We start from the raw sequence: 21,890 nt of genomic DNA, 5'->3' as shown, positions 1-21,890 counted from the left end.
TCTCCCTCTGACACAGTTTCCTCATCGGTAGATGTGGACAATTGCAAGTCTCACCTAATAGAGTTAAGTGAAAGCATATGGCACAGTGCATGCCTCATTGAAGGCAGTTAACAGGTAGCATCTGTACAGCCATCTTGACCTACTAGACTCTCTCCTTCCACCATCTCCTAGACCTCAACTGATTTCCATTTCTTTGCCCCATATTTCACAACTAATTCAAGTAAGGCAGCACTAGTAAATTAAAAACCATGTTTGAGGAATCAGAAAAAAATTATCCAAAGCTTGTAAACAAGGCCACAATGATGGATGGAAATCCTTTGAAAATCAATGAGGGACAAGGGTCACCAGTAGATGCCTAGAAACATGTTCTTAGTTCAACTCCTTATTTAATCTTGATGGAAAGCCTCAGAATTAGTGAAGCTTCCAGTTACTTGTGGGTTTTCATCCAGTAGAAACTAACATAATTTCTCACTCTAACATTTCTTTGCCAAATTGCTCATAAATACCCTAGCTTCTCAAATGCCCTTTGAAACCATCGTAGCATCTTATTGGTTCCCTCACAAATTAATGAATTAATGTTTATATTTATCAGAGAGTCGTGGTTTGACCTTTTGAAAAATTACACATTTACAGTGGCTTGCTGCTAGTTTTCTTTCCACAAACCCACCTTCAGGGTGTGGCTTCTAGAATGGGATGGAGTAGAGACAAATCTTCCCATGTGTGATGGGGGAGTATGAAGCACTATACTTAGACCAGGTTCCTCACCCTCATACTATTGACGTTTGGGTTGGGATAATTCTTTGAGGTGGGGGCCATCCTGTGTAATGTAGGATACTAAACATCATCCCTGGCTTCTACCTACCAAGTGCCAATAGCACCTTCTCTCCAGTTGTGAACAGCAAACTTGTCTCCAGGCATTACCATATGTCCCCTGGGAGGCACAAATGCCCCTATTTGAGAACAACTCATTTAGAATATATTTCACAAGTAAGAATCATGGGAAATATCAGAAATATCAGCAAAGATTTATAATGGCACACAAAGAATTATCCTGGATGGTCTTCAAAATCCAAGAGCTGTAGACTTAGCTCTTCTCACAGACCCCACGGTGTCACTGTCTGTCATTCTCCCCTCGGGTCTGTAATCTCTACAAGATCAGCAAATGCAGCTTCTGGATCTGTCTGATTCACCTTAGAAAACTTAATTCAAAGAGTAGAGCCTAGAATTTAGTAGCTGCCAACAGTGACTAGGTCTTGGTAGGTACTATATGTGTATATATGTAACATATACATGTATTTATATGAATGTGTTATATATGTGTGTTTGTGTATATCTATTATATGTGTATGCATGTTATATATGTATATATGTATACATCTGTGTGTATATGTGTATGTATATACATACATACACACACTACATACTATGCACACATAGTAGGCGGCTGCTAAGTCAGATGAAGGATAGAAGAATATGCCACCCTAAACATGCCACTTTGTCATAAGGATTATTTTGATCTGAAGGCAACTGAGAAGAAGCAGATAAAAGAAAACCTTACTGACTTCCTCCTATTTGCCTAAAAACAGGACATGAATTTACAAAGCTGTCCCTCCTCCCCTTTCCACCAAGAAGAACAGATACTATCCCCTATAGACAACTTCAGATCCTTATCAATGGAGAAGGCACTGACTTAACCCTGCGTCACAAACCTCATTCTAGTTTTCAATCCCATTACATCCTCACAACTGGCCTCCCCACACCTTTCTCTTTCTTGTCTTTAGCTTAAGATGGTATCTAAGCTGGAGTTCCAAGCCAACTCTGCAAGTTACTCATGTTTTCCCTGGGTATCTACTATGTATATATGTGGTATACATATTAATAAGCTGCTGGCTTTTCTCCTATTAATCTTTTTTTTAAAGAATCCCAGATAAAAACCTAAGATGAGTTTTGCCACTCCTACACAGACTTCCCAGATGCCTCTTCTGTCATCATGCCAGGTCTTCTGGACTGTCTGTGTGGACCACAGCTGTCCCTGAAGGCATTCTGTGAGCACAGCTTAGGGTCTCCCAGAAGTAAACACCCCGTGGCCATAATGGGATAGAGCAGAACCTTCAGCCTCCACTCCCATATCTCTGTGGTCTGCATTTTGTAATCTCCACTTTCTTCAGAGGAGCCTGGCAAATGTTTCCCTCCTTCACCCAGCACGACATCAGGAAGGTCTCTCTCCCCACAAAACCCACTGGAGCAGCAGTTTCCAAACTTGAGGGAACATCAGAATCCCCTGGAGGGCATCTGTGTGAAGATACAGATTGCAGGATCTACCCCAGAAGCTCTGGATAAGTAGATGCTGGGTGGACGATTGCATTAATAAGCTCCCAGGTGATGCTGACACTGCTGGTCCTGATGGTGAAGGCCCAAACTCGGAGACCCCAGAGTCCACAATTTGTTTCCCATATGTAGCCTGTGCATCACTATCTAGTGACATACTCTATGCAAGAGTTCCCTTACCCCTGGGAATTTAGCAACAGCATTGGAAATGCAGCCTTAGGGAGCCCCTCTTTGAGCCTCAAATGCTCACTAAAGCCTCAGAGACATTCAGTTGTGGAAAACAAAACACAACCTGTTTCATTTCTGTGGGTAAGTCCAGAGTTTCCCAAAATATTAGGTCAGGCAATATTTTATTTTTTCCCAGAACCCTTATTAATAACCTCTTTTGGAAGCAGTACCTCTTCAGAATACAAAACAGTACATTGGAAAATCATAGACGCATGTGGTTTTGTATAGTCACCTGTTGTTACTTGGGAAAGCTTAAGGAATCCAGGGGGCCCAGCAGAGTCCCTGCCACCCGGAGGCCAGCCACCTGGGAAACCAGATCTCAGCCAGAACCCTTTCAATCCCAGCTCCTGTTCCAGCCCAAATTGCAGCTACTCCTCCAGACTAGAGATTCGGGAAGACATTTACAGTCCCTCAGCTTTGTCTTTATAAATCCACACCCTCCAGGAGCACAAAATAGGCATCCTGGGACTGATCCAGGGGCAAGCCCTGCTGCCCATTCCTGCTGCACAGTGCTCCCCTAATGACTTCATCCCTCTGCATTTTAAACATGAAAGAGAAATACAAATCATCAACACAAGAGTGAAGACAGAGAGGAATATATTTCATGTTTAGGAAGCTTGGGAATCAAGAGACATCTGGTGGGGGTGGCAGGTGCTGATGGGGGAATGTTTTCGGTGGGGTGGGGGCCTGGATTTGGAGGTGCTGAGTGCCAAGTGTAGGATCAAAGAGCTCCTTCCCCTGCCTTAGACCCCAGATGCCTTCTCATTGCCAGGCCATGAAGTCTTCAACTGAACCTGCCAAGGGGTGCCAAACATTCTTGTTAATTTGGATAAATCCTTTCAGCAATCTGGTGTCAACTTGAATACAATGACACTTAGCATGTCAATTAGCTCTCTCCCCCTCCCCCTATTCTCCCCTTTCCTGGGCCACTTATGTTTATTACTTTTAGAAATCAGCCTCACTAACACACACTAAGACCCTAAAGTTTCTGGGCCTTAGTGCCAGTACTCTACACCAGACCGGCCTGGGCCAGGGAGGAAGAATGACCAGTTAGCAGAGAGGGACCTTAATCCACTTTGCAAATCTGCAAAACATTGCTTTATTTCTGATGGGCCAAGTTGCCTGCAGCTTTGGTTTACCAGGGTTGTTTTTAATTAATAAAATGTGTGAGGGGTGCCTGAGTGGCTCAGTCAGTTAAGCGGCCGACTTCGGCTCAGGTCATGATCCCGTGGTCTGTGAGTTTGAGCCCCATGTTAGGCTCTGTGCTGACAGCTCAGAGCCTGGAGCCTGCTTCAGATTCTGTGCCTCCCCCTCTCTCTGCCCTTCCCCCACTCATACTCTCTCTGTCTCTCTCTCTCTCTTAAAAGTAAATAAACATTGAAAAAATAAAATGAAAAATGAAACGTGTGAAAACTGGTATACTTCAGGCCCAGAACTGCCAGCCCCAAGTTCCTCAGTATATGTCTGCGTTGGTTTTCTGATCTCTGAAATGAAGTGGATGATAGGCACCTATTGAGGAATAGCAGGGTTAATGCAGGTAAAGACAGTAGAATGTCACAGGCACTTGTTGAGCAGGAAAGGGTCAGGGGTGGCCACACAAGAGCCCTAAGGTTGGACTGCCTGAGGTTTGCTTGCTTTTCTGTTTAACAACAGCTTTATTTTTTTTTTTTAATGCTTATTTATTTTTGAGAGAGAAAGAGAGACAGCACAAGGGGGGATGGGGCAGAGAGTGGGGGACAGAAGATATGTAGTGGGCTCTGTGCTGACAGCAGCGAGCCTGATGCAGGGCTCAAACTCACGAACCATAAGGTCATGACCTGAGCCGAAGTTGGAAGCTTAACCGACTGAGCCACCCAGGAGCCCCTAACAACAACTTTACTGAAACATAATCCACATTGTATAAAGTTGAACCTGTTAACGTATACAATTCTGTAGTTTTAGTAGGCTCACAGACTTGTGCAACCATCACCACTATATCATTCCAGAACACTTCCATCACCCCCCAAAAAGAAATCCCACTTCCCATTCCCTGCTCCTCCCACCCCGGGTCTTAGGCAACCACTGCTCTTGCCCTCTGTCTCTATGGATTTGCCTGTTCTGAACAATTCTTCCCATTTCACGGAATCATACAATATATATGGCCTTTTGTGTCCAGGACTGCTCAAGTTTGAATGTCAGCCCCAGAGCTCAAAAGCTGTGTGACCTTTACCCAGTTCTCCTGGAATGTCCCCATCTGTGAAATGGAATTAAAATCATAGTAGATACACCAAAGAGTCTTTAGGAGGACTAAATGCGCTAATTAATACATCGAAAGCACTCACACAGGGCCTAGCTCCGAGTAAGCACTGCTTAGATGTGAATCCCCATTACTGCTGCTACTACTGTTATGACTAATATGCTGCTCCTCTGCCCCAAACCATGTGACCGGTGGTGGGAACCCAAAGATGAACAGAGCACAGAGAACACAGCTCTTGCCCTCCCCAGTACACAGCCTGCTGGGAATCGTATGATTAAGAAACCAGCTTGAATGAATACAATGAAGGCTTATCATATGCACATTTAACTAATGGAAATCCAGCTCTTCCACCAAAAAGAGAAGGAAAAAGAACAATTTAAGTACTGCAATTAAATTCCATAAAATTATATCTTGCCTATATTCTTTATTATGCACTGTACGTTATGGCTTCCATTATACATTGTTACATATTGATTACAGTACAGGGATGCATACACAAAACCACACACACTGCAATTTAGTGGGCAACTTAAGATATTTCAAGGTTAATGACAACTCTGTGTTTGCCTTAAACCTAGACTTTATATTCTAAAATACTCTAACCCCTGAGTAAAGTGTGACTCTATTGTGTGTCCACAACAATAACAATCCAGAATGAATCCCAACAAATGAAATCAACCAACAAGCAGTTGGTTGACGTGGGCTGCAGCAGGTTCCAGTTGGCCAAGCACGACTTCTGCCCTCCACAAGCTCACAGTCTCGTTGTGAAAATAAACCACATAAGCATAATCGCAAGAGGTTGGTGAGAGGCAGAATGGGGTTTAGGAAACAGATGGAAATAATCTTTCACCCTACTAGCTGACAAGACAGGCAGACAGACACCAGAGGGGCTGTGCTCTCCCTGCCCTGTCCATCCCTTCACGGACTTTGTTCTCCACAGCACTCAACACATGACAGACATCATGCATCTATGGGTTCGTTTTCTATTATCTCTCCCCCAACCAGCTTAGGGACTTAGGGACTTCGTGTACACTGCTTTTATCTGTATTCCCAATCCCGAGAAAAGCGTTGAAGTACTTAGTGGGTGGGCAATAAGATTTGTTGCTGAATGAGTGAATGAATGAATGAGGGTAACTGTTTAGACAACCTCCACTTCCCTGCCACCTTCTGTCCCCCAAATATCTGTAGTCTGTTCCTCCAATCTCAACATGCTTATCCTTTAATTGTTCATAAGTAGTGGGAATACATCCATGTCAATGATGAGGCCCTAAGGTAGCATTCCAGGGCTTTGGCATACTGGTACCATCTAGTGGGAAAGAGAGTACCTGCAGGTAGGTACTAAACCAAACTCAGCAGGTTTAAAAAAAAAACAAAAAACAAAAACAAAAAACAACTATGACCCTTTCCTTTATCATTGGCTCTACTAAGGAAGTTTTCAGTAATGTGTAAGGGAGGCAACTGAAATCTGTTACATACTCATGCCCTACCTAGGACATATACTGCCAGTCTAAGTCCATGCCACACCTCTCTACTTTTCCACTCAGGACTCTTCCAAAACCATGGTTGCTCCTCCAGAGCCACAAAGGTTCAGTGGGGAAACACAGAGAAATTAATGGTGCCAGGGGCCACCCTTGACCAATGGAAGACTGGGATAGTGGATATTCACCCCAGCCTCCCATCCTACAAAGGGATCATTCTGAAGCAAGTTTCACACAGTGCTGAGGGGCCCCGGCAGTAAGGAGCCCTAGTTGCTCATGACCATAACCAGCTCAATGACACGTTCTTTATTGGCCCTCCTTCTTTCTTGTTTCGTGTTCCTCACTTCTGTGCCTCAGGATCATCTCTCAGATTAGCTCCCTGCATCCAAGCCTGTATCTCCGTCACTGTTTGGGGGAACACAACCTAAGATACAGTGTTTAACATCAATATACTTTTGGGTGGCAAGGAAGCCTTAAGAATTGTAGTCCAGATAATTACTACAAAAGCTAAATTATTAGATAGTTTAGAGCTGGTCTGAGAATGATGTTTCATGGTTAATCTTTACCTTGAACAAAGCTAACGTGGAATAATCAAGTGATACTGTGTCCCTAAAGAACTGCCACAGTTCTCATGGTAACAACAGGCCAAAGAAAATGTCTCGTCTCTCTCCTTGGCCTTGACCCTATCCCAGTTTAACCAACCAGTAAGGCGGCTAATGGATTTGATCAGAAGTTGGCAAACTACAGCCTGAGGGCCAAATCCAGCTCTGCCTGTTTTTGTAAATAAAGTTTTATTGAAATACAGCCCTGCCCATTTGTTTACATACTGTATGTAACTGTTTTCACACTACATGGATAGTGTTGAGTAGCTGCAAGAGAGACATATTTTTATTCTATAGATATATATTTTATTCTTTGCAGAAAGAGATTACCCACCTGTAGTGCAAATCTTCGGTTGCCGTATCTTTAGATTCCCAAAAGCAAAATTTCAAGAAAAACAAAAAATAGAGAATGGACAAAGGTTTGGCAACAACACTTTACCACTCTATTTACCATCATAAATTGAAGATAAACTGTGATAGGCAGTAGTTAGCTAACTTCATTTACAAACAATAGGACATTTCATCCCTGAAACTAAAAAGGTCATCACATCAGAACAATGAACTTTCCATCCCAAGGGAGGGCTGTGGATAAACTCAGAGCAACTGACTATCCAAATGCAATTGTTTTACAGCACTATCACTATCCAAAATTATTATATTTACTTATTTTTCTGGTTTACTGCCTCTCTCCGCCATTGGAAGGTAGACTCTGTGAAGGCAGGCAATCCCGTCTTTCTTAACCACTGTTGCTAACCCAGTGTAAAGCATCATGCTGCGACACAGTGGCTGATCAGCTAATACTTGTTAAATGACTGAAACATGAGATGTACACATTGGGGTGCACAGATCCAAACGTCCTGAGAGAGGCAGCAATGCAAGGCCACCATGTGGAGTGGTGAGGGCTGGGGCAGGGTGAGAATGTGTCCACCCACCTGCACAGGGGCCCTGTGAGCCCCTCTGCTATGCCACCAGTACAGAAGACAGTGCCAGGTACATAATAGGCGCTCAGCAAATGTTCACTGAATCAATGGCTACCCTGACTAAAGGCACTTAAACTGAATTAAAAGGAAAAAAGAAAACGCTTCTGGTAAAACAGAACTACACTTCAGGTTAGATTCAGTTCAGTTGCAATGCACCATAGATCTGTGTGTTTCAATATAGCTGCAGGCTGTATATTTCTCATTTTCCTATGGATTGGGGAAAATGTTGTTGTAGTCAGTGGCGCTCAGGGAACACTGGAGCCCCTCAGCATCCTTGGGGAGGAATGCCATCCAGCCTCAGAGCTTAGCAGCAGACAGGAAACAGCCAGCAAATTTACCATGGGAGAATTTACCTGCGCTGGAGGCCACAGAGGAACCACACCCTGGCTCAGTCCCAGCATCTGTGTGGCTATTCTTAGCAAGACAGCCATTCTCGCTGAGCAAAGCATGCAGTGTGGATGGGTGGTGGTCCCTGGTCAACAGCAAGGACTCAGTGACAACATAACTGATCCTGGGCTAACCCAGTTCTGAAGGTTGCAATCATTAACCCAGACAGGAGGCCCAGGTCCCAGGCCCACTTTTAGAGACCAGGAATTCAAAAATGGGGTCACTACAAGTAGCCATTTTAACTCCAGGAGAGCCAGAAAACAAAATAGTCAAGGAAGAAAAGTCTTACAACCTTTGGGGGGATAAGGGAGGAAGCTTTCATACATGAGTGAAATATGGAGGAAAACTCATATGCACAAGAATCAGAAATGCATGGGCCCAATCCCTGGTCTGCATTCCTAGGGGCTGTGTGGCCTTAGGCAAATGACTCAACCACTCTGCACTTCTTTTCATCATATATAAAATGGGTTAAGAATAGTTGTCCCTAAGGCTTGTAATAAAGATTTGAGCTAATGTATGCAACCAGCACATAGCAATAAATTGTACAGTAAATTTGCTACAGGTATTTTGATATATTTTAAATCATAATCATAAGTGCTCACGGTGCTCACATGTACACACACACACACACACACACACACACACAGTGCCCTGAAAAAGCCTCCAGGGAAACAGCTGCTAAGAAGATACATCTAGTAGATAAGATCCCACCAGATCAAGTGATTTTATGAGGCATGAAATCCCAAGGGGAGCCATCTTTGGGGAGCTACTAATATGGGAACTGGCAAATCCTTCTCTAGAAAGCAAACATTATTTATTTATTTTTTAATGCCCATGCATTTTAAATACACAAGCATGTTCTTCCCCTCTAGGTTACTCAGATGATCAAGGCCAAGGCCCCGTGGTGCCTGCAAGCCACAAGCTCCCCTGGAGCACAGTATGTGCAAGTTAATACACCAACATTCCTTTAGCATCCATAGAGCATTTGTCAGCTACCGGATGGGGTCATGAGCATACGTGGACTTAACCGGAACCCTGCTGGGCAGTTACACCTACTCCCTCTCCTTGTCCAGACGCAGGAGGAAACAGAAGAGGAGGGAAATAAAGTAACTCATCTGAGGTCACACAGCACGCAGACAGCCAGGATTCAAACTCACTTCTTAAAATCTCAGAAGTCTTCCTAACTCTCTGAAGCAAGCTGAGACGCTCGTTCCTCTGAGTCCTAGCAGACCATGGGCCCTGAGTCACCTCCAGCACGGGCCCTATTCAGGACCAGGTGTTGTATTCACCTCTGCATCCCCAAATCAGCAGCATTCTTGGCACCTGGTAGGTTTTTTTTTTTTTAATTTTTTAATGTTTATTTATTTTTGAGAGAAAGAGAACAGAGCATGAGCAGGGGAGGGGCAGACAGACGGGGAGACACAATATCCAAAGCAGGCTCCAGGCTCTGAGCTGTCAGCACAGAGCCAGATGCACGCGGGGCTCAAACTCACAAACGGCGAAACCATGACCGGAGCTTAACCAACTGAGCCCCCCAGGCGTCCCTGCCCCTGGTAGATTTTAATAATTATGGGAAGAAAGAAGAAAACATGGGTGCAAGTGGTGGGGGAGGGAGGGCAAAATGGGAGGATGGGAGGGAGGTCACAGCAACCACCCCTTTGAGCTGTTTTAGTCTCTATTGTCTCCTATTGTAACAATTATCAAATTCGTATTATTTCAGCTATTTATTTTCTTGCGGTTGCCCTCTGTAGGTAGCAAGCCCCCTGAGAACAGGTTCCAGGCCCATCCTGTTTCCCTACGAATTCCCTAAATTCCTCAATAAATACTTAAGGAGCAGACACCTGTGTATCCCTCATCTTTGGAGGATAACATAGCTGTGCTCTTTTTTTTTTTTTTTTTTTTTTTTTGAGGGAGAGAGAGAGCCAGTTTTTAAACATTTACCAGCATACTACTCCCCAGCACCCAGCTGAAGATTCTACCGCATCTGGAAACAGAAGAGTCACCAAGGCCACATCCAACATGCAGAAATGAAGACTTGTTAGCATTCGGAAAGTGATTGCCGAAAGTAGTAGATCATTATTTGCTTCATGTAAGAAATATTTCTAGTGCTGCTGATTGAATGTTCAAGAAACGATTAAAGGGCTTGGCAATGTTTCTCCCAAATATCTTTTGCATGAAAAGCCTCAGAGATTGGTTAATTATAGAGGCGACGCATCAGTCTCTCTAGACAAGGGCACTTCCAGGCCCCCACAGTGCCCGTCCCAGGTGCGAACACGGACTGGATCCATGAGCATGGGTGTCATGGGGGCCCGGGATGCCTCTCCCAAGGAGCATTGGTGCAGGCTGGCTAACAGCCCCATGGAAACGGCCCTCAGACCCTGCTTATGATGTCAAACACCTGGCTTCCCTCTTTGGGCAATTGGCAGCTTCCTGCCAACTGAAAGAGTCAGAACTCAAGCTCGCTACTTCACCCCTCCCTGGCCCGTGCTCTGCCACCTGCGAACCCAGGGACCGAGCCCTGCCAGGTTCTGCCCTAAATGTCTCTTGGATGCTCTGAGTGGTGCGTCTGTTTCCTCTCTCCTGCACTGTTACTCCTGCGACCTCAGGCCTGGACTGGCTTCTCACTTCCGTTCGCACCCGGTGTCGATCCATTCCCCACACTACAGCCAGGGTGACCTTTCCAAAGTGAAAATATGACCTTGGCACACCACACCCTCCCCTTATTAGTTGCAATGGCTTCCCACTGCTCCAGGACAAACACCAAAATCCCTGTGGTGGCTGCCAAATCCCAGGGGCTCTGGCACCACCCGGCTGCTCCTCCTATCATGGTTATTTCCTCCCGCACAGAGACTTCCCCCAGGCTGTGCCTTCTGCCTGGAATGCTTTTCCCTGCCCACACCTTCTGGCATTCCCCTGTCTGCAAGGCTCACTACTCCTCCAGACTGTGATCAAGCATCAGGCTATCAGGGAAGCCTCCCAGGTCCTTCATCTGGATCTGATGCCTTTCTTATATTCATTCATTCATTCATTCATTCATTCATTCATTCATTCACGTTTGCTGAGGGCCTGCTGTACACCAGCACTGTCCTAGGCCCTAGGGATGCAGAAGTAAACCAATCAGACAACAGCATGCGCTCTAATGGACCTTATATTTTAGTGGGGGAGAAAGACGAGGCACAGACCAGCACACGGGATAGAACAGCACAACTTCACACAACTGTGTCTTCTTCGGTCATAGCAGTTTCTCTGCTTGGAATTATTCAGTAATTGACCTTGATCTCCACTGCCCAGGGCTCTCTCGAGGCCTGAACCCCAAGAGAGCAGAGACTGAGTCGGCCTTACCAGGAGTCATAACCTGAACACACAGTAGGTCCCCTGTGGATATCACAGATACTTACTGATCCACTCCGTCCCAGGTAAATCTCCTTAAAGTCAAGTTGTTTGAGTGCTTGGGGCTTGGAGGGGACAGTCCCTGATGACTGAAACCCTAATGGCTCCCTGCCCCTTGAGAAAGTTCCCTACAGTCCCTCTGGCTGTCATTTTGAGTCAGAACAGGAGTCAGCAAACTTGTTCTGTAAAGGGCCAAATAGTAAATATTTTAGGCTTTGTGGCCATATGGTGTCAACTCTGTTGTTATAGCACACGCTCGGCCATAGACAATTCTATAAATGAATGGGCATGGCTATGTTCCAATAAAACTATTTATAAAAACAGGCTGCAGGCAAGAATTAGCCCACAGGCTGCCCTTTGCAACCCCTGAGTTAGATGATCCCAGATGCCCAGCAGCACATGGCAGTTGAAGGCAGAGCCCGTATGGCCTGAGCCATCCACGGGTTCCGCGGGCAGGGTCTGGCAAACTTCTGCAGGCCCTACTCCTGCTAAGAGGGAGATTACCACACAGGCCCAAGCTCCAGGCACTTGCAGGCACCGCGTCAGGCAGCTCGTGGAGAAGCGGTTCCCTGCCACCCCCAGAGGAGAGAGACTTTGGCCCGGGGGCCGCAGAAGGCAGGGATGGAGTCTGCCACATTCCTTGCTGGGTCCCTGGGCTCCTCCAGAGGCTGAGCTCACTTCCTGGCCCTGCCCAGGCATGTGGCAGGGGCTGCTCTCGGCCGAACAGCTGCGGCCCTGCACCCCAGCCCGGCCTCCACTCAGCTGGGAGACACAGGGGCTTTGTGCTTCTGTAGCAGATTGGGTGACGCCTGCTGAGGCCTTTGAAATGAGACATGACATGTCAAAACGTGCCTATTCCTAATGCTAATTTTCAGGAATTTGACTTCTCTTGGCAACTGACGGAGGAAAAACAATCACCTTTTTTTTTTTTTTTTGTATATGTATAGTTATATTTACCCTGATCTTTGAGGTCTGAGGCTAAGGAAAACAAGTTATCTGAGGCTTACCTCTTGGGATAGGATGGGTGGACAGATTAGTCTAGTATTTATGGAGCCAGAGGACATCAATTACAGCATTAACACTATGGGTAGACTATAGTGGGTGTTAAGTATTAAAAACAGTTATAAAAACATCATACAAACTCCAGTTGGTGGTAGGGGTAACAATGTCCTGTGTATAAAAGTACTTTAGGCAACAAAGCTCTGGAACTAACGTTACCTTGAAGTTACAAATGCTCTGAGAGCTGGCTCGGTGCTCCCAGAGTCCCCTGCAGGGCTGAGTACAATAAGTTATTGTGATGTTCTGAAGACACGCATACTGTGGGTGAGCAACTCTGTTGGAATGACAATGCCCAGAAAGTCACTGTACTCCAAGGGCACAGATGCTTCCTGGTCTAACAGCGCACTGGGTCCTACATGCCATCCATACTCCCAGAGCCCTGGGACTGTTGATGCAGAGCAATGTTTGGGCTGTACCAACACTCCGCTGTACCCACACCCTGACTGACTCAAAGCTGCGGTGCATCACTTCTCTGGGTGTAACTATTACCCATGGAGCGATGATCTGGGTGTCCTGGTGTTCTGGGTACCCCCAGTCACCCAACGGCACTGATGGTAGGAATGTTCTCAGGAAGGAGGTGCAGTCCCCTTTGTTCTTCCAAAGCAAGTGTCAATCTAGTTCAATCACAGTGATCAAAAAGAGGCATGTCCCTTCCTTTCCAAATAGCCTATCACACACACACACACACACACACACACACACACACACACCGCATCAATGCGATTAAGTCTCAAAATGTGTGAAAGCGGAAGTTCCCAACACGAATGGCTATGGGGCAAAATAAGCAGGTACAACCAGTGGGTGAGTACTAGGGGCTGGTGGGGACTGTGGCAAATTACAGAGGCATGTCCCGCCTAAAGGGGGCAGTAGTAACTCCCCTCTAGTGAAGTGTGGCCAAGTGGGAGGGCAGCTCTCAGTTTCCCTGACCTTCTGACATTTTAAGAAATACAGGAGACCTGGATTTTTTTTTAATGTACGATTTCCAACTTTTCAAAACATTTGGGCTCAACAAAACACATCCATAACCTACATTTTGCCTGTGGCTGCTTTGCCCAGAAGCCAGAGTTGCAGAATTGGGATGTGTGAGCTTTAGTACAGCCAGGCAGGTGTCTCGAGGTTCAACCTGCTGGGCCAAAGGGTGACCCATTCACCAACACGAACCCTACCTCAGTCTGTGTTTCAAGTTTGAAACGCCATTTCTTCTCTTCTCTGGCCTGCCCTTAGAGCATCTGCTTTCTACTCTAAGCCACTACATAGTGCCTAGTGAAGGGGATCCTACAGTCCAGCCCATCATCATCTGTCCTGTCTGCTCAGGGAGGAGGAGCCAGGGGATCCCCAGGTAGCTACAGAGGAGACAGGCTGCGGGGAACTGTATTGGCAGCAACCTTCAGGAGGCTCCGATTCTCTCAGGCGTGTGGGCACCTTGCCCGCAGCTAAGTGGAAACAATGCCAAAACCACTGGTCACTTGATTTGATTCTGCCCAACTGATTATTGTAATTGGATGACAGACATATTTCCCTCTCCTTTTCAACTGGTGCCGGAGGGTGAGTGAATCCGGCTCATGAGTCATTCTTCTGGGTAGTTACCTAGTGGGGTAACTGTGCCTGCCTTTTGGCTGCCTAAAGAGAAAAACCAGGTCCAAATGAAATCAAATGCCAGGAAATTTCAGAACTTCCTCACATTTCATATTGCATTGTCTACAAAGGTCTTTGAAATGTTCCCTGCTCTAATACTCAGAGGGGAAACGTAGTTGAAGAATAAGATGGAACAGAAGCAACTATAGTAGGGAATAAAGGAGGAAAGGTACTGAGTGCAAAATGGGAGAATTTCTCATTGGGGTAGCTTCCAGAAAATAATTGGGAATAAGAATAGTAGTGTGTTGATAGAGCGACTATGCTGAGGTTCTTTAAAATATAGCAGCTGTAGATTCAGAATTTTGTAATGCTGTGGATGGAGCCCTCTTCTGGAGAAATTTTTCAACAGGTATTAAAACAAGATCAAAACACACAGAGATGGACACAGGCACAAAGAAATAGGAAACACTGTTGACTATTTCGACGATATGACTGTCACTGAATCCATAGCTTGGCATTTTCCTTCCCTTCCACTGAACGGAAATAAACTGGATTCTCCCAAGCAACAGTCTTTCTGGAAGGAGGGAAAGAAAAGAAGGATATTCTCAAGAGCCTACCCGTAGTTTTGCTGAAACAGTAAACTTCCAACTGAGATTCAATGCACACAGGCAAATGCCAGCCCTTCTAGACACTGCACTTATTGGGTACATTGGTTTGTGAGGCAATTTTACTATAACACATAGGAGACACTTCTAGAAGGAATTAGATTTTATTTAATGGAAAACCCAAGGGCTAAAGATAGCAAAGGAGAGAAGGGAGGGAAGCAGAGCAGAAGAGATTAGCTAAGATGACTGTTGGGCTTTTAATATAGACTGTGGCATTACATAAACTCCAGATCACATATTCAGCCTTGCAGTTTATTAAATCTCCTCGGGAACTTGCTAAAAAAATTGTTCAGCCATCTGAACTCTACCACTTTGACTCTTCTCACCACTTACGTCTCTTTCCCCAGTGTGTTTCAAATCTTATGGGTTGTCACATGTGGACCCCACGTCAGGGCTGGGGGTGCCCTCTGCTACTCCCATAATCTTTTCTCCTCATCAGAAAGGTTCTGCAAATAAACACTGCCCTTAAACTACAATATATGATGTTCTGGGGGTACAAAACACACAGGATCTCATTTAGAATCCTGAAAATCAAGATGCTGCCTCCAAGAAAGAGCCCCATTTTAAATCAACATCTCAGAACTCTGTGGAACGTTTTTAGTCACTCCCAAGTGACTGCTCTCCAAACCTGAACCACTCCCTAAAATTCTAATTCTTGGGGGATTACTCATTCATTGTTAGAACTTTTGGCTATTTGTAAGCCATACCCAAATAGGGGGGCGGGGAATCATATTTACAGTGGAATTTCTATGTCATGCCTCCCTTGATTTGTTTCACACTCATTATTTATCATAGCCAAATGCCAGAGGCCACTTCTGGGACAGCCTTTCCCAAAACACCCCAGGGGAGAAGAGAGGCCACTGTCTCTCAATTTTGCCAGCTTCCAGCCATTGTTGCTTAGAATTCCTCTTCCCCTTTCCAAAATGCCTAAAAGAGCAGCCTAGCCAATAAACTTACAGAGATTGATGGCTTCCAAAGCCAGACCCAGAATATTACAACTGTGATGGAAAAACACATACATGCTTGCCTGAACACCACTTAGGACCGAGTGACTAATTTGCTTTATTACATTGTTTTTCCCTTCCGTATGTTTTCTCTCTGCCTCAAGAAAGTTCTGTTTTCGCTGGTGGACTCAAAGGCTCTAAGACTTTCCCCGCTTTTCCCTATGGCACACGGAGCTGTGGCCTGGAACCTCTTGCCCATGAAATGAATTACACCAAAATGATTTCTCTGCAAGGTGCTGTTGCAACCAGGATATCACTTAGCGTCCTAATGTGGACGGTTGCTCTGATTACGGGTAATAATGTAAGACAGAAACAAGCCTCTGAGAGCAGGCGATTCGATTCCTGGTAACACCTCTGCTGCCCCACACTTAGGAACTGAGTGAGCTCACAGCCTGCAGAACCCACCTGTGCTGGCTGGGCCCTGCAGGAGAAGACACCAGTTGCTTTGCAAAAGGTATCCTGTGAGGAGCCCCTAGTGCACAGGGATTGCTGGGTGCTGCCGCATGGTCTGTCTTGCTCAAAAGGAGGCATAACTTTGGGCCAGCCCTGCGACCCTGACTGAGGTCCCAGCACGCTGAGAGAGAAAAGGACTGTAAAGCCCTAGGGAAAGGCAGGGTGGGAGGGAAGTGCTCCCAGACACCAACAGTTCCAGTGTGCCAGGCTTCATGGTAAATGCATTACCTAGGACATCCTGTTGAATGCAATCAATCTGCCTGGCGATCCCAGGAAGGCGGAGAGATTATTTTACAGTGGAGAATCAGAAAGCCCAGAGATGTTCAACAACGTGCCCAAGGTGGTACCAGTAGCATATGGCAGAGAGGACCTGTCTGAATCAGAAGCATCCTCTGAACCGTCCTGCTAAATAGGGATATATGTACATACATACAGCCTCAGGGACCATTGGAGTCAAGAAAGTCTGGAAAACTGGTCCACAGATAGACATAAGATTTGTGGCAGGACTTGAGGTTACAGGGACACCACCCCCCCCCCTCCCAAGAGAATCAGGCAGCAAGGCCCTGTTAGGAAAGGAGTGTAATTGGGCAGTTCTGAATGGGGGCTGTGTATCCAGGGAAGACGGAAAGCATGGGTGGGGGAGGGGCTCCGTAGCCAGGCACCTTACCCGGTCCCCAGACACCAGCATCCACCTACTAGCCCCCACTTTAAGTCATTTACATGGTCACTGCGTTCCTGGGACACTGGCCCCTTTCCAAAGTCTAACCCCAACATGGATCCAGCAGTGGCCTCCCTTCCATGCCCTGCACCCCCACATCCCAGCCAGCCCTCGCCTGGGATCCTGCCTGCCTCGCCCTCCCTGGCTCCCACACACTCACACATGTGCCCAGGCCCCTGGCACCCAAGAGTCCTGGCCAGGAACTCAACGCCCATTCCTAGCACCCGAAAGCACTCTCTGTCTCCTTCCCTCCTCTCTGCCTGGCCCTGCCTTGATCTTACCCACCCACTTGTAGGCTGCCAGCTCATCCCGAGTCCCACGGGCTTCAAGGGAAGCCTCGGGGACGGAGTAGCCTTGCTCTCTCAGAAACCACAGGCCCCAGAACAGGGCTGGGCGTGCCCCTCAGCGGCCCGCACCTCCGGTCGGGCCTCCTCCTCGGAGTATGCTTTCCTGCACACAAACTTCCCGAGATCTTGGAGATCCAGAGGCGGCAGCTGGACAATCACGTCTCGGTCGCACCGCACCCCCCGCCTTCTCCCGGATCCCCGGTCCTTCCCTCGCGCCTCAGCGCTCCGAGGGTTAACAGGCAGCTGCAGCCCTGGTGGGCAAGGCTTGAACTTTTCTCTGCGCTCCGCGCCCGCCCGGGAAGGCAGCAGAGGCGGCAGTCGGGGCTCCGAGCCGGGGCTCCAGCTGGCTGCACAAAGGGGGCGCGGGGGGCTGGGGCCTGCGTCCTGGCGGGGGGGCGGGGGAGGACGCGCTCTGGGCCCGAGGTCGGGGAGGAAAAGAACCCCGATGCGGGCGCGGCCAGAGTCGGCGCCTTTGAGCGACAGCAGCAGCCGGGCTGCAGCGCTGGGCTGGCGGGAGGCGCCTTCCTGCGCGCCGCGGGGCTGGGCGAGGGGGCCCGGGCGCCCCGGGAAGTCGGCGATGCCAGGCCGGCCTCTCCAGCCCGGCAGCCCGCAATCCGGACCCGAGCTGCGCTTCCCCCTGTTCGGCGCTGCGCTGGGGAAACCACGACTCGCTGGAGTCGCCTCCAACTGAGTCTTTCTCCAATGCATGAGCCACCGGAGGAGGAGGCGAATCAAAGTTACCCCACTTGATGTAGGCGAGAATGTCGCCCCTGCTTGCGGAAAAGAAAAGGGGGGGACTCGGGAGCTCTCTCCTCCTCCCCTGAACGTACACACACACACACACACACACACACACACACACACACACACCCCGGAGTGGGAAACCGCCGCCCCCCCCTCCCCCGCGCCCCGAGGATCTCTGGGGCTGGGAATGACCTCCCTTCGAGCCCCAGGCTTTCTTCGCCGCCGCGCCCCACAGTCCCCAGACCCGCGAAAGCCCCCTCTTCCTGCCGGCGCCAGACGATCGGAATGCAGAAACGGGGCGCGGGGCGCGCCCGGCTGCCCCTCTTCCCTACCTGGGACAGGAGAACGCACAGGAGGAGCGGAGTTCTCGGCTGCATTTTGCCCGACTAGAAGCGCCCGGCGGCGTTTTCATTCATGCACTTGGCTGCACTGAGCATATTTTCCGTGGGAGCCAGGCTTTGAGGAGAGGCTCTGCCTCACCAGCCAGCCAACTTCCCAAATAGATCAGCGGCAGCATCACGAAAGCATTGGGTAGAGGCTGATGACCAGGACCAATGGCTTTACAAGACGGATTCCTTCATAAAGCTCCCTCGTTTTGCATGGCAGATACAGGGCGAGCACCTCGCACAGAGCGAGCCCCTCGGAGGAGGCAGCCCTTTTTGCCTTTTTGGACTGTTGGGGCCCAGCCTCACAAATCACGCTGGGCAACGCCAGCCGAATCCACTTTTGCAGAGAATGGAATTGCACCGGGGACTGGCGAACACTTCCAGCCCAGTGCAAAAAGATTCTCTTTATTAAAATGTTAATAAGATCCACTTTATTTCCAATAAATCAAATAAAATGACCCCAGCAGTTCCAGCCCTCTCCACGCCTGGAAAGACTTGGCGGTGGATTTTTCCCCCCTTTCTTTTTTTTTTTTTTCTTTTTTTTTCCAACTGTGGCCCAAGTCATGATGGTGTTTGGTGTTTCCTTGCCATCTCACAAATCACAAATATGACAGATCAATTCTAGCTTGCAGAAAAAAAAATCCATCAAGGGGCAATAGATTTTATTAACTGCTCAGGTGAGAATCTGACTGGCTGCCTACTCCACAAATGTGCATCTGGCACCAAAGTTAGAGCCATGATTTAAGGAAACTTTTTTTTCCCTATATGGATGTGATTTTTCAGAAGCTCCTACCTATCCCCAGGGAATGGGGGATAGTCATGGCCACTGCTCAAGGAATTTTATAAGTGGGGTGCTATGGGAATGAGGGTCAGAGGAATATATAGGTCTGCCTTTCCCAGTAAGAATCTAAGACTATGCAGTAAAGATCTCACTTTGTCATTTCCATGCAGCCTCCTTCTAAAAATGATGTAAGTTATTTTAAAATAAAGGAAATTTCTGCAATAGAACTGATGCAACCAAAATTAAAAATCTAGACTGGGAGGAAAAATTCAAAAACCTGAAATGCTAAACCTAAATTTTAATATATTTGCTCTGATTTGGATCTGAGCTTCCTGGTGCCCAAAGCAATAAGAAACATGTAAATTACATAGTTCTTATTTTACAAAAAAGTATACAAATATCCACTGGCAAAATTTCCTCCTAGAGCTAAATCCTAGAATAAATGTATTATGTGATATCTGATAGAACAGGACACAGAGCCATGGACCATGCGGAGATCCAATAGATTGGGGTGCATTCCCAGCATCCAGCACAGGGCCTAAAACATGAAGACGGTCATTACTGCCTGTTAAATAGATGTCTAGATTTAATCAGTCTAAGTGGCAGAGGAAGGAGTGGGACAATGAGTCTAGAGCCACACTGCCTAGGCTTAACCCCCAGCCCTGCTACCAATGAGTAAGTTACTCAAACCCTCTGTGCCTCTAAACACACTGGTGAAATGTCCACTGGTGAAATGAAAATATAAATCATATGAACTTATAAGGTGGTGGCAAGGATTCAGTGACAAAATAACTACTCAATAAATGTAAACCGATGCACTTTGTAAAATTCCTTCATTGCCAGCTGTTGAGTCACAAGATTGCCTCACATGGCCCCAAGGTGACTGCTGGGGGCCTCCTGGCTGCGTTAGCTGGAGCTGGCCCATCAGATGCCAATGTTGGCCAAACAACCTCCAGAAAAGCCCAGGAAGGGTGCCTCTTGATGCTTCTTCCGGTCTCTTCAACTTTCCACTGTCCTCTTGCCTAAGTAGGCACTGATCCTGAGCCCTTGAGACTTGCAGTCACAGTGTTTGATAGATATGATTGTCCCAGCTTGGAATTCATGCATGTGGAAACCTACACCCAACTTGCCTACTGGTAAAGTAAAATGGGATATTTTGGAGTCAGGCAGCCTTCACATCAAGGCATCCTGAAATACCCTGGTTTTTTCTCCATGCCACAGCAGGAGCCATCTTGTCAGTCATGGACCAGCTGAGCTAAGCCCATGGATTCAGCAGACACAAAGGCAGACAGAGAGCAGAGGACAGCTTGGGAGATGATAAACCACTATAAGGGATAAAGATGGCAGAAATGATCCAGCCATGTTTCCACAAGCAGTCCCTAGGTTGGGGAAGCAGTCCTAAGGGGAGGGTGTGCAAGGCTGCACTTGCCCGCCCCCCTGTGGTCAGCATGGGGCTGTGTGACCCATTCTAGCCAATAAGCTGTGAGCAGAAGTGACAGGTGCCACTCCAAGGCTGGAGCATTTAATCGCCAGGGTGAGACAGGTTGGTTTCCCCAGAATAGGGGCTGAGATGGAAATCTGTGCAGATGACTTGCTCAGGAGTGTCCTCAGGAACAACAACTGCAAAAGGAAGGAAAACAAGATCGGCAGGGGGGATTGCAGTGGCCTTAGCCACTGGCTATCAGTGGCTATCAGCCACTGGCCTCAGCCAGTCCCAGGGGAATTCTGAGGCTAGGGAGGCCTTCCACTCAGAGACGACCCTAAGAGAGTCGGGGGCTGTGTCTTTGTGCTCCAGTGGGTCCGTTGTTGGCTGTTCCCCAAGAACAGAATAACCTTACGTGAGAGAGCTTGGTTCGGCCAAGGGCAATCTTCCAGTCTGACCTCAGCTTCATCATCTACATAGAAAATGAATGTGTTGACCCACAACAGGTAACCGGAGGCTGTGATTCCCAGATTGCAGATGACCACATGCACCTGATGATACCAGTGAAGGTAGATGCAGATTTGTGAGAATCTGCTGACTCCATCTCCAGCCAGGACCTGTCAGGCATTCACGAAGGTCCTGGGCTTTTGTCCTGAGTTGTTCTACCAGCAGGCAGAGTGGCTCCAGCCAACCACACCTGATTCCAAGTGAGCATGCCCAAAGGGCCACTCCCATCCCTTCATATTTCAGTCCCCACAGCTTGTATTTTAAGGGTCAAGAGGAGTTAACTTCAAGAGTCTTCTTTGGCCTTAAGGCTCACCGTTAGAAACCCATGAAGGCTAGGAAGGTGGAAAAGATTTGTCTGCAAAATGAGACCTGGACTGGGAACTCCAGACTCTACTTACATTGGGCAAGTTGCTTTTACTCCCCCAGGCTCAGTTTATTCATCAATAAAATGGGAATGATAATATAATAGCACTCCAAGGATTGCTGTAAAAGTGCATGCTACCTTTCCCCTCAATCCCCTACTCCCCTCTACTCTCAGAGAATATGCATTTAACCAAACACAGGATGTCAGGTTTTGTCCAACAAAGACAGGAGAAAAC

At 47.4% G+C, this 21,890-nt stretch overlaps 1 protein-coding gene across 2 annotated transcripts in view; it reads right to left on the bottom strand.

The window, feature by feature from the left end:
- Positions 1–19,058, bottom strand: part of CDH13 (cadherin 13) — a 1,038,962-nt gene extending 1,019,904 nt beyond the window's left edge. The window contains exon 1 of one of the 2 annotated variants that reach the window (XM_045441270.1): positions 18,527–19,058. In XM_045441270.1, the coding sequence (XP_045297226.1) occupies positions 18,527–18,571 (45 nt within the window). In that variant the 5' untranslated portion in view covers positions 18,572–19,058. The remainder of the gene's footprint in view (positions 1–18,526) is intronic. The other variant, XM_045441271.1, reaches the window with a different exon arrangement.
- Between the last annotated feature and the right edge of the window lie 2,832 nt (positions 19,059–21,890).

Source organism: Leopardus geoffroyi, chromosome E2, assembly GCF_018350155.1.
Source record: "Leopardus geoffroyi isolate Oge1 chromosome E2, O.geoffroyi_Oge1_pat1.0, whole genome shotgun sequence".
In the NCBI taxonomy this organism is placed as follows: domain Eukaryota; kingdom Metazoa; phylum Chordata; class Mammalia; order Carnivora; family Felidae; genus Leopardus; species Leopardus geoffroyi.
The sequence above is the reverse complement of the archived record's forward strand: the minus strand, read 5'-3'. Positions and strand labels throughout refer to the sequence as shown.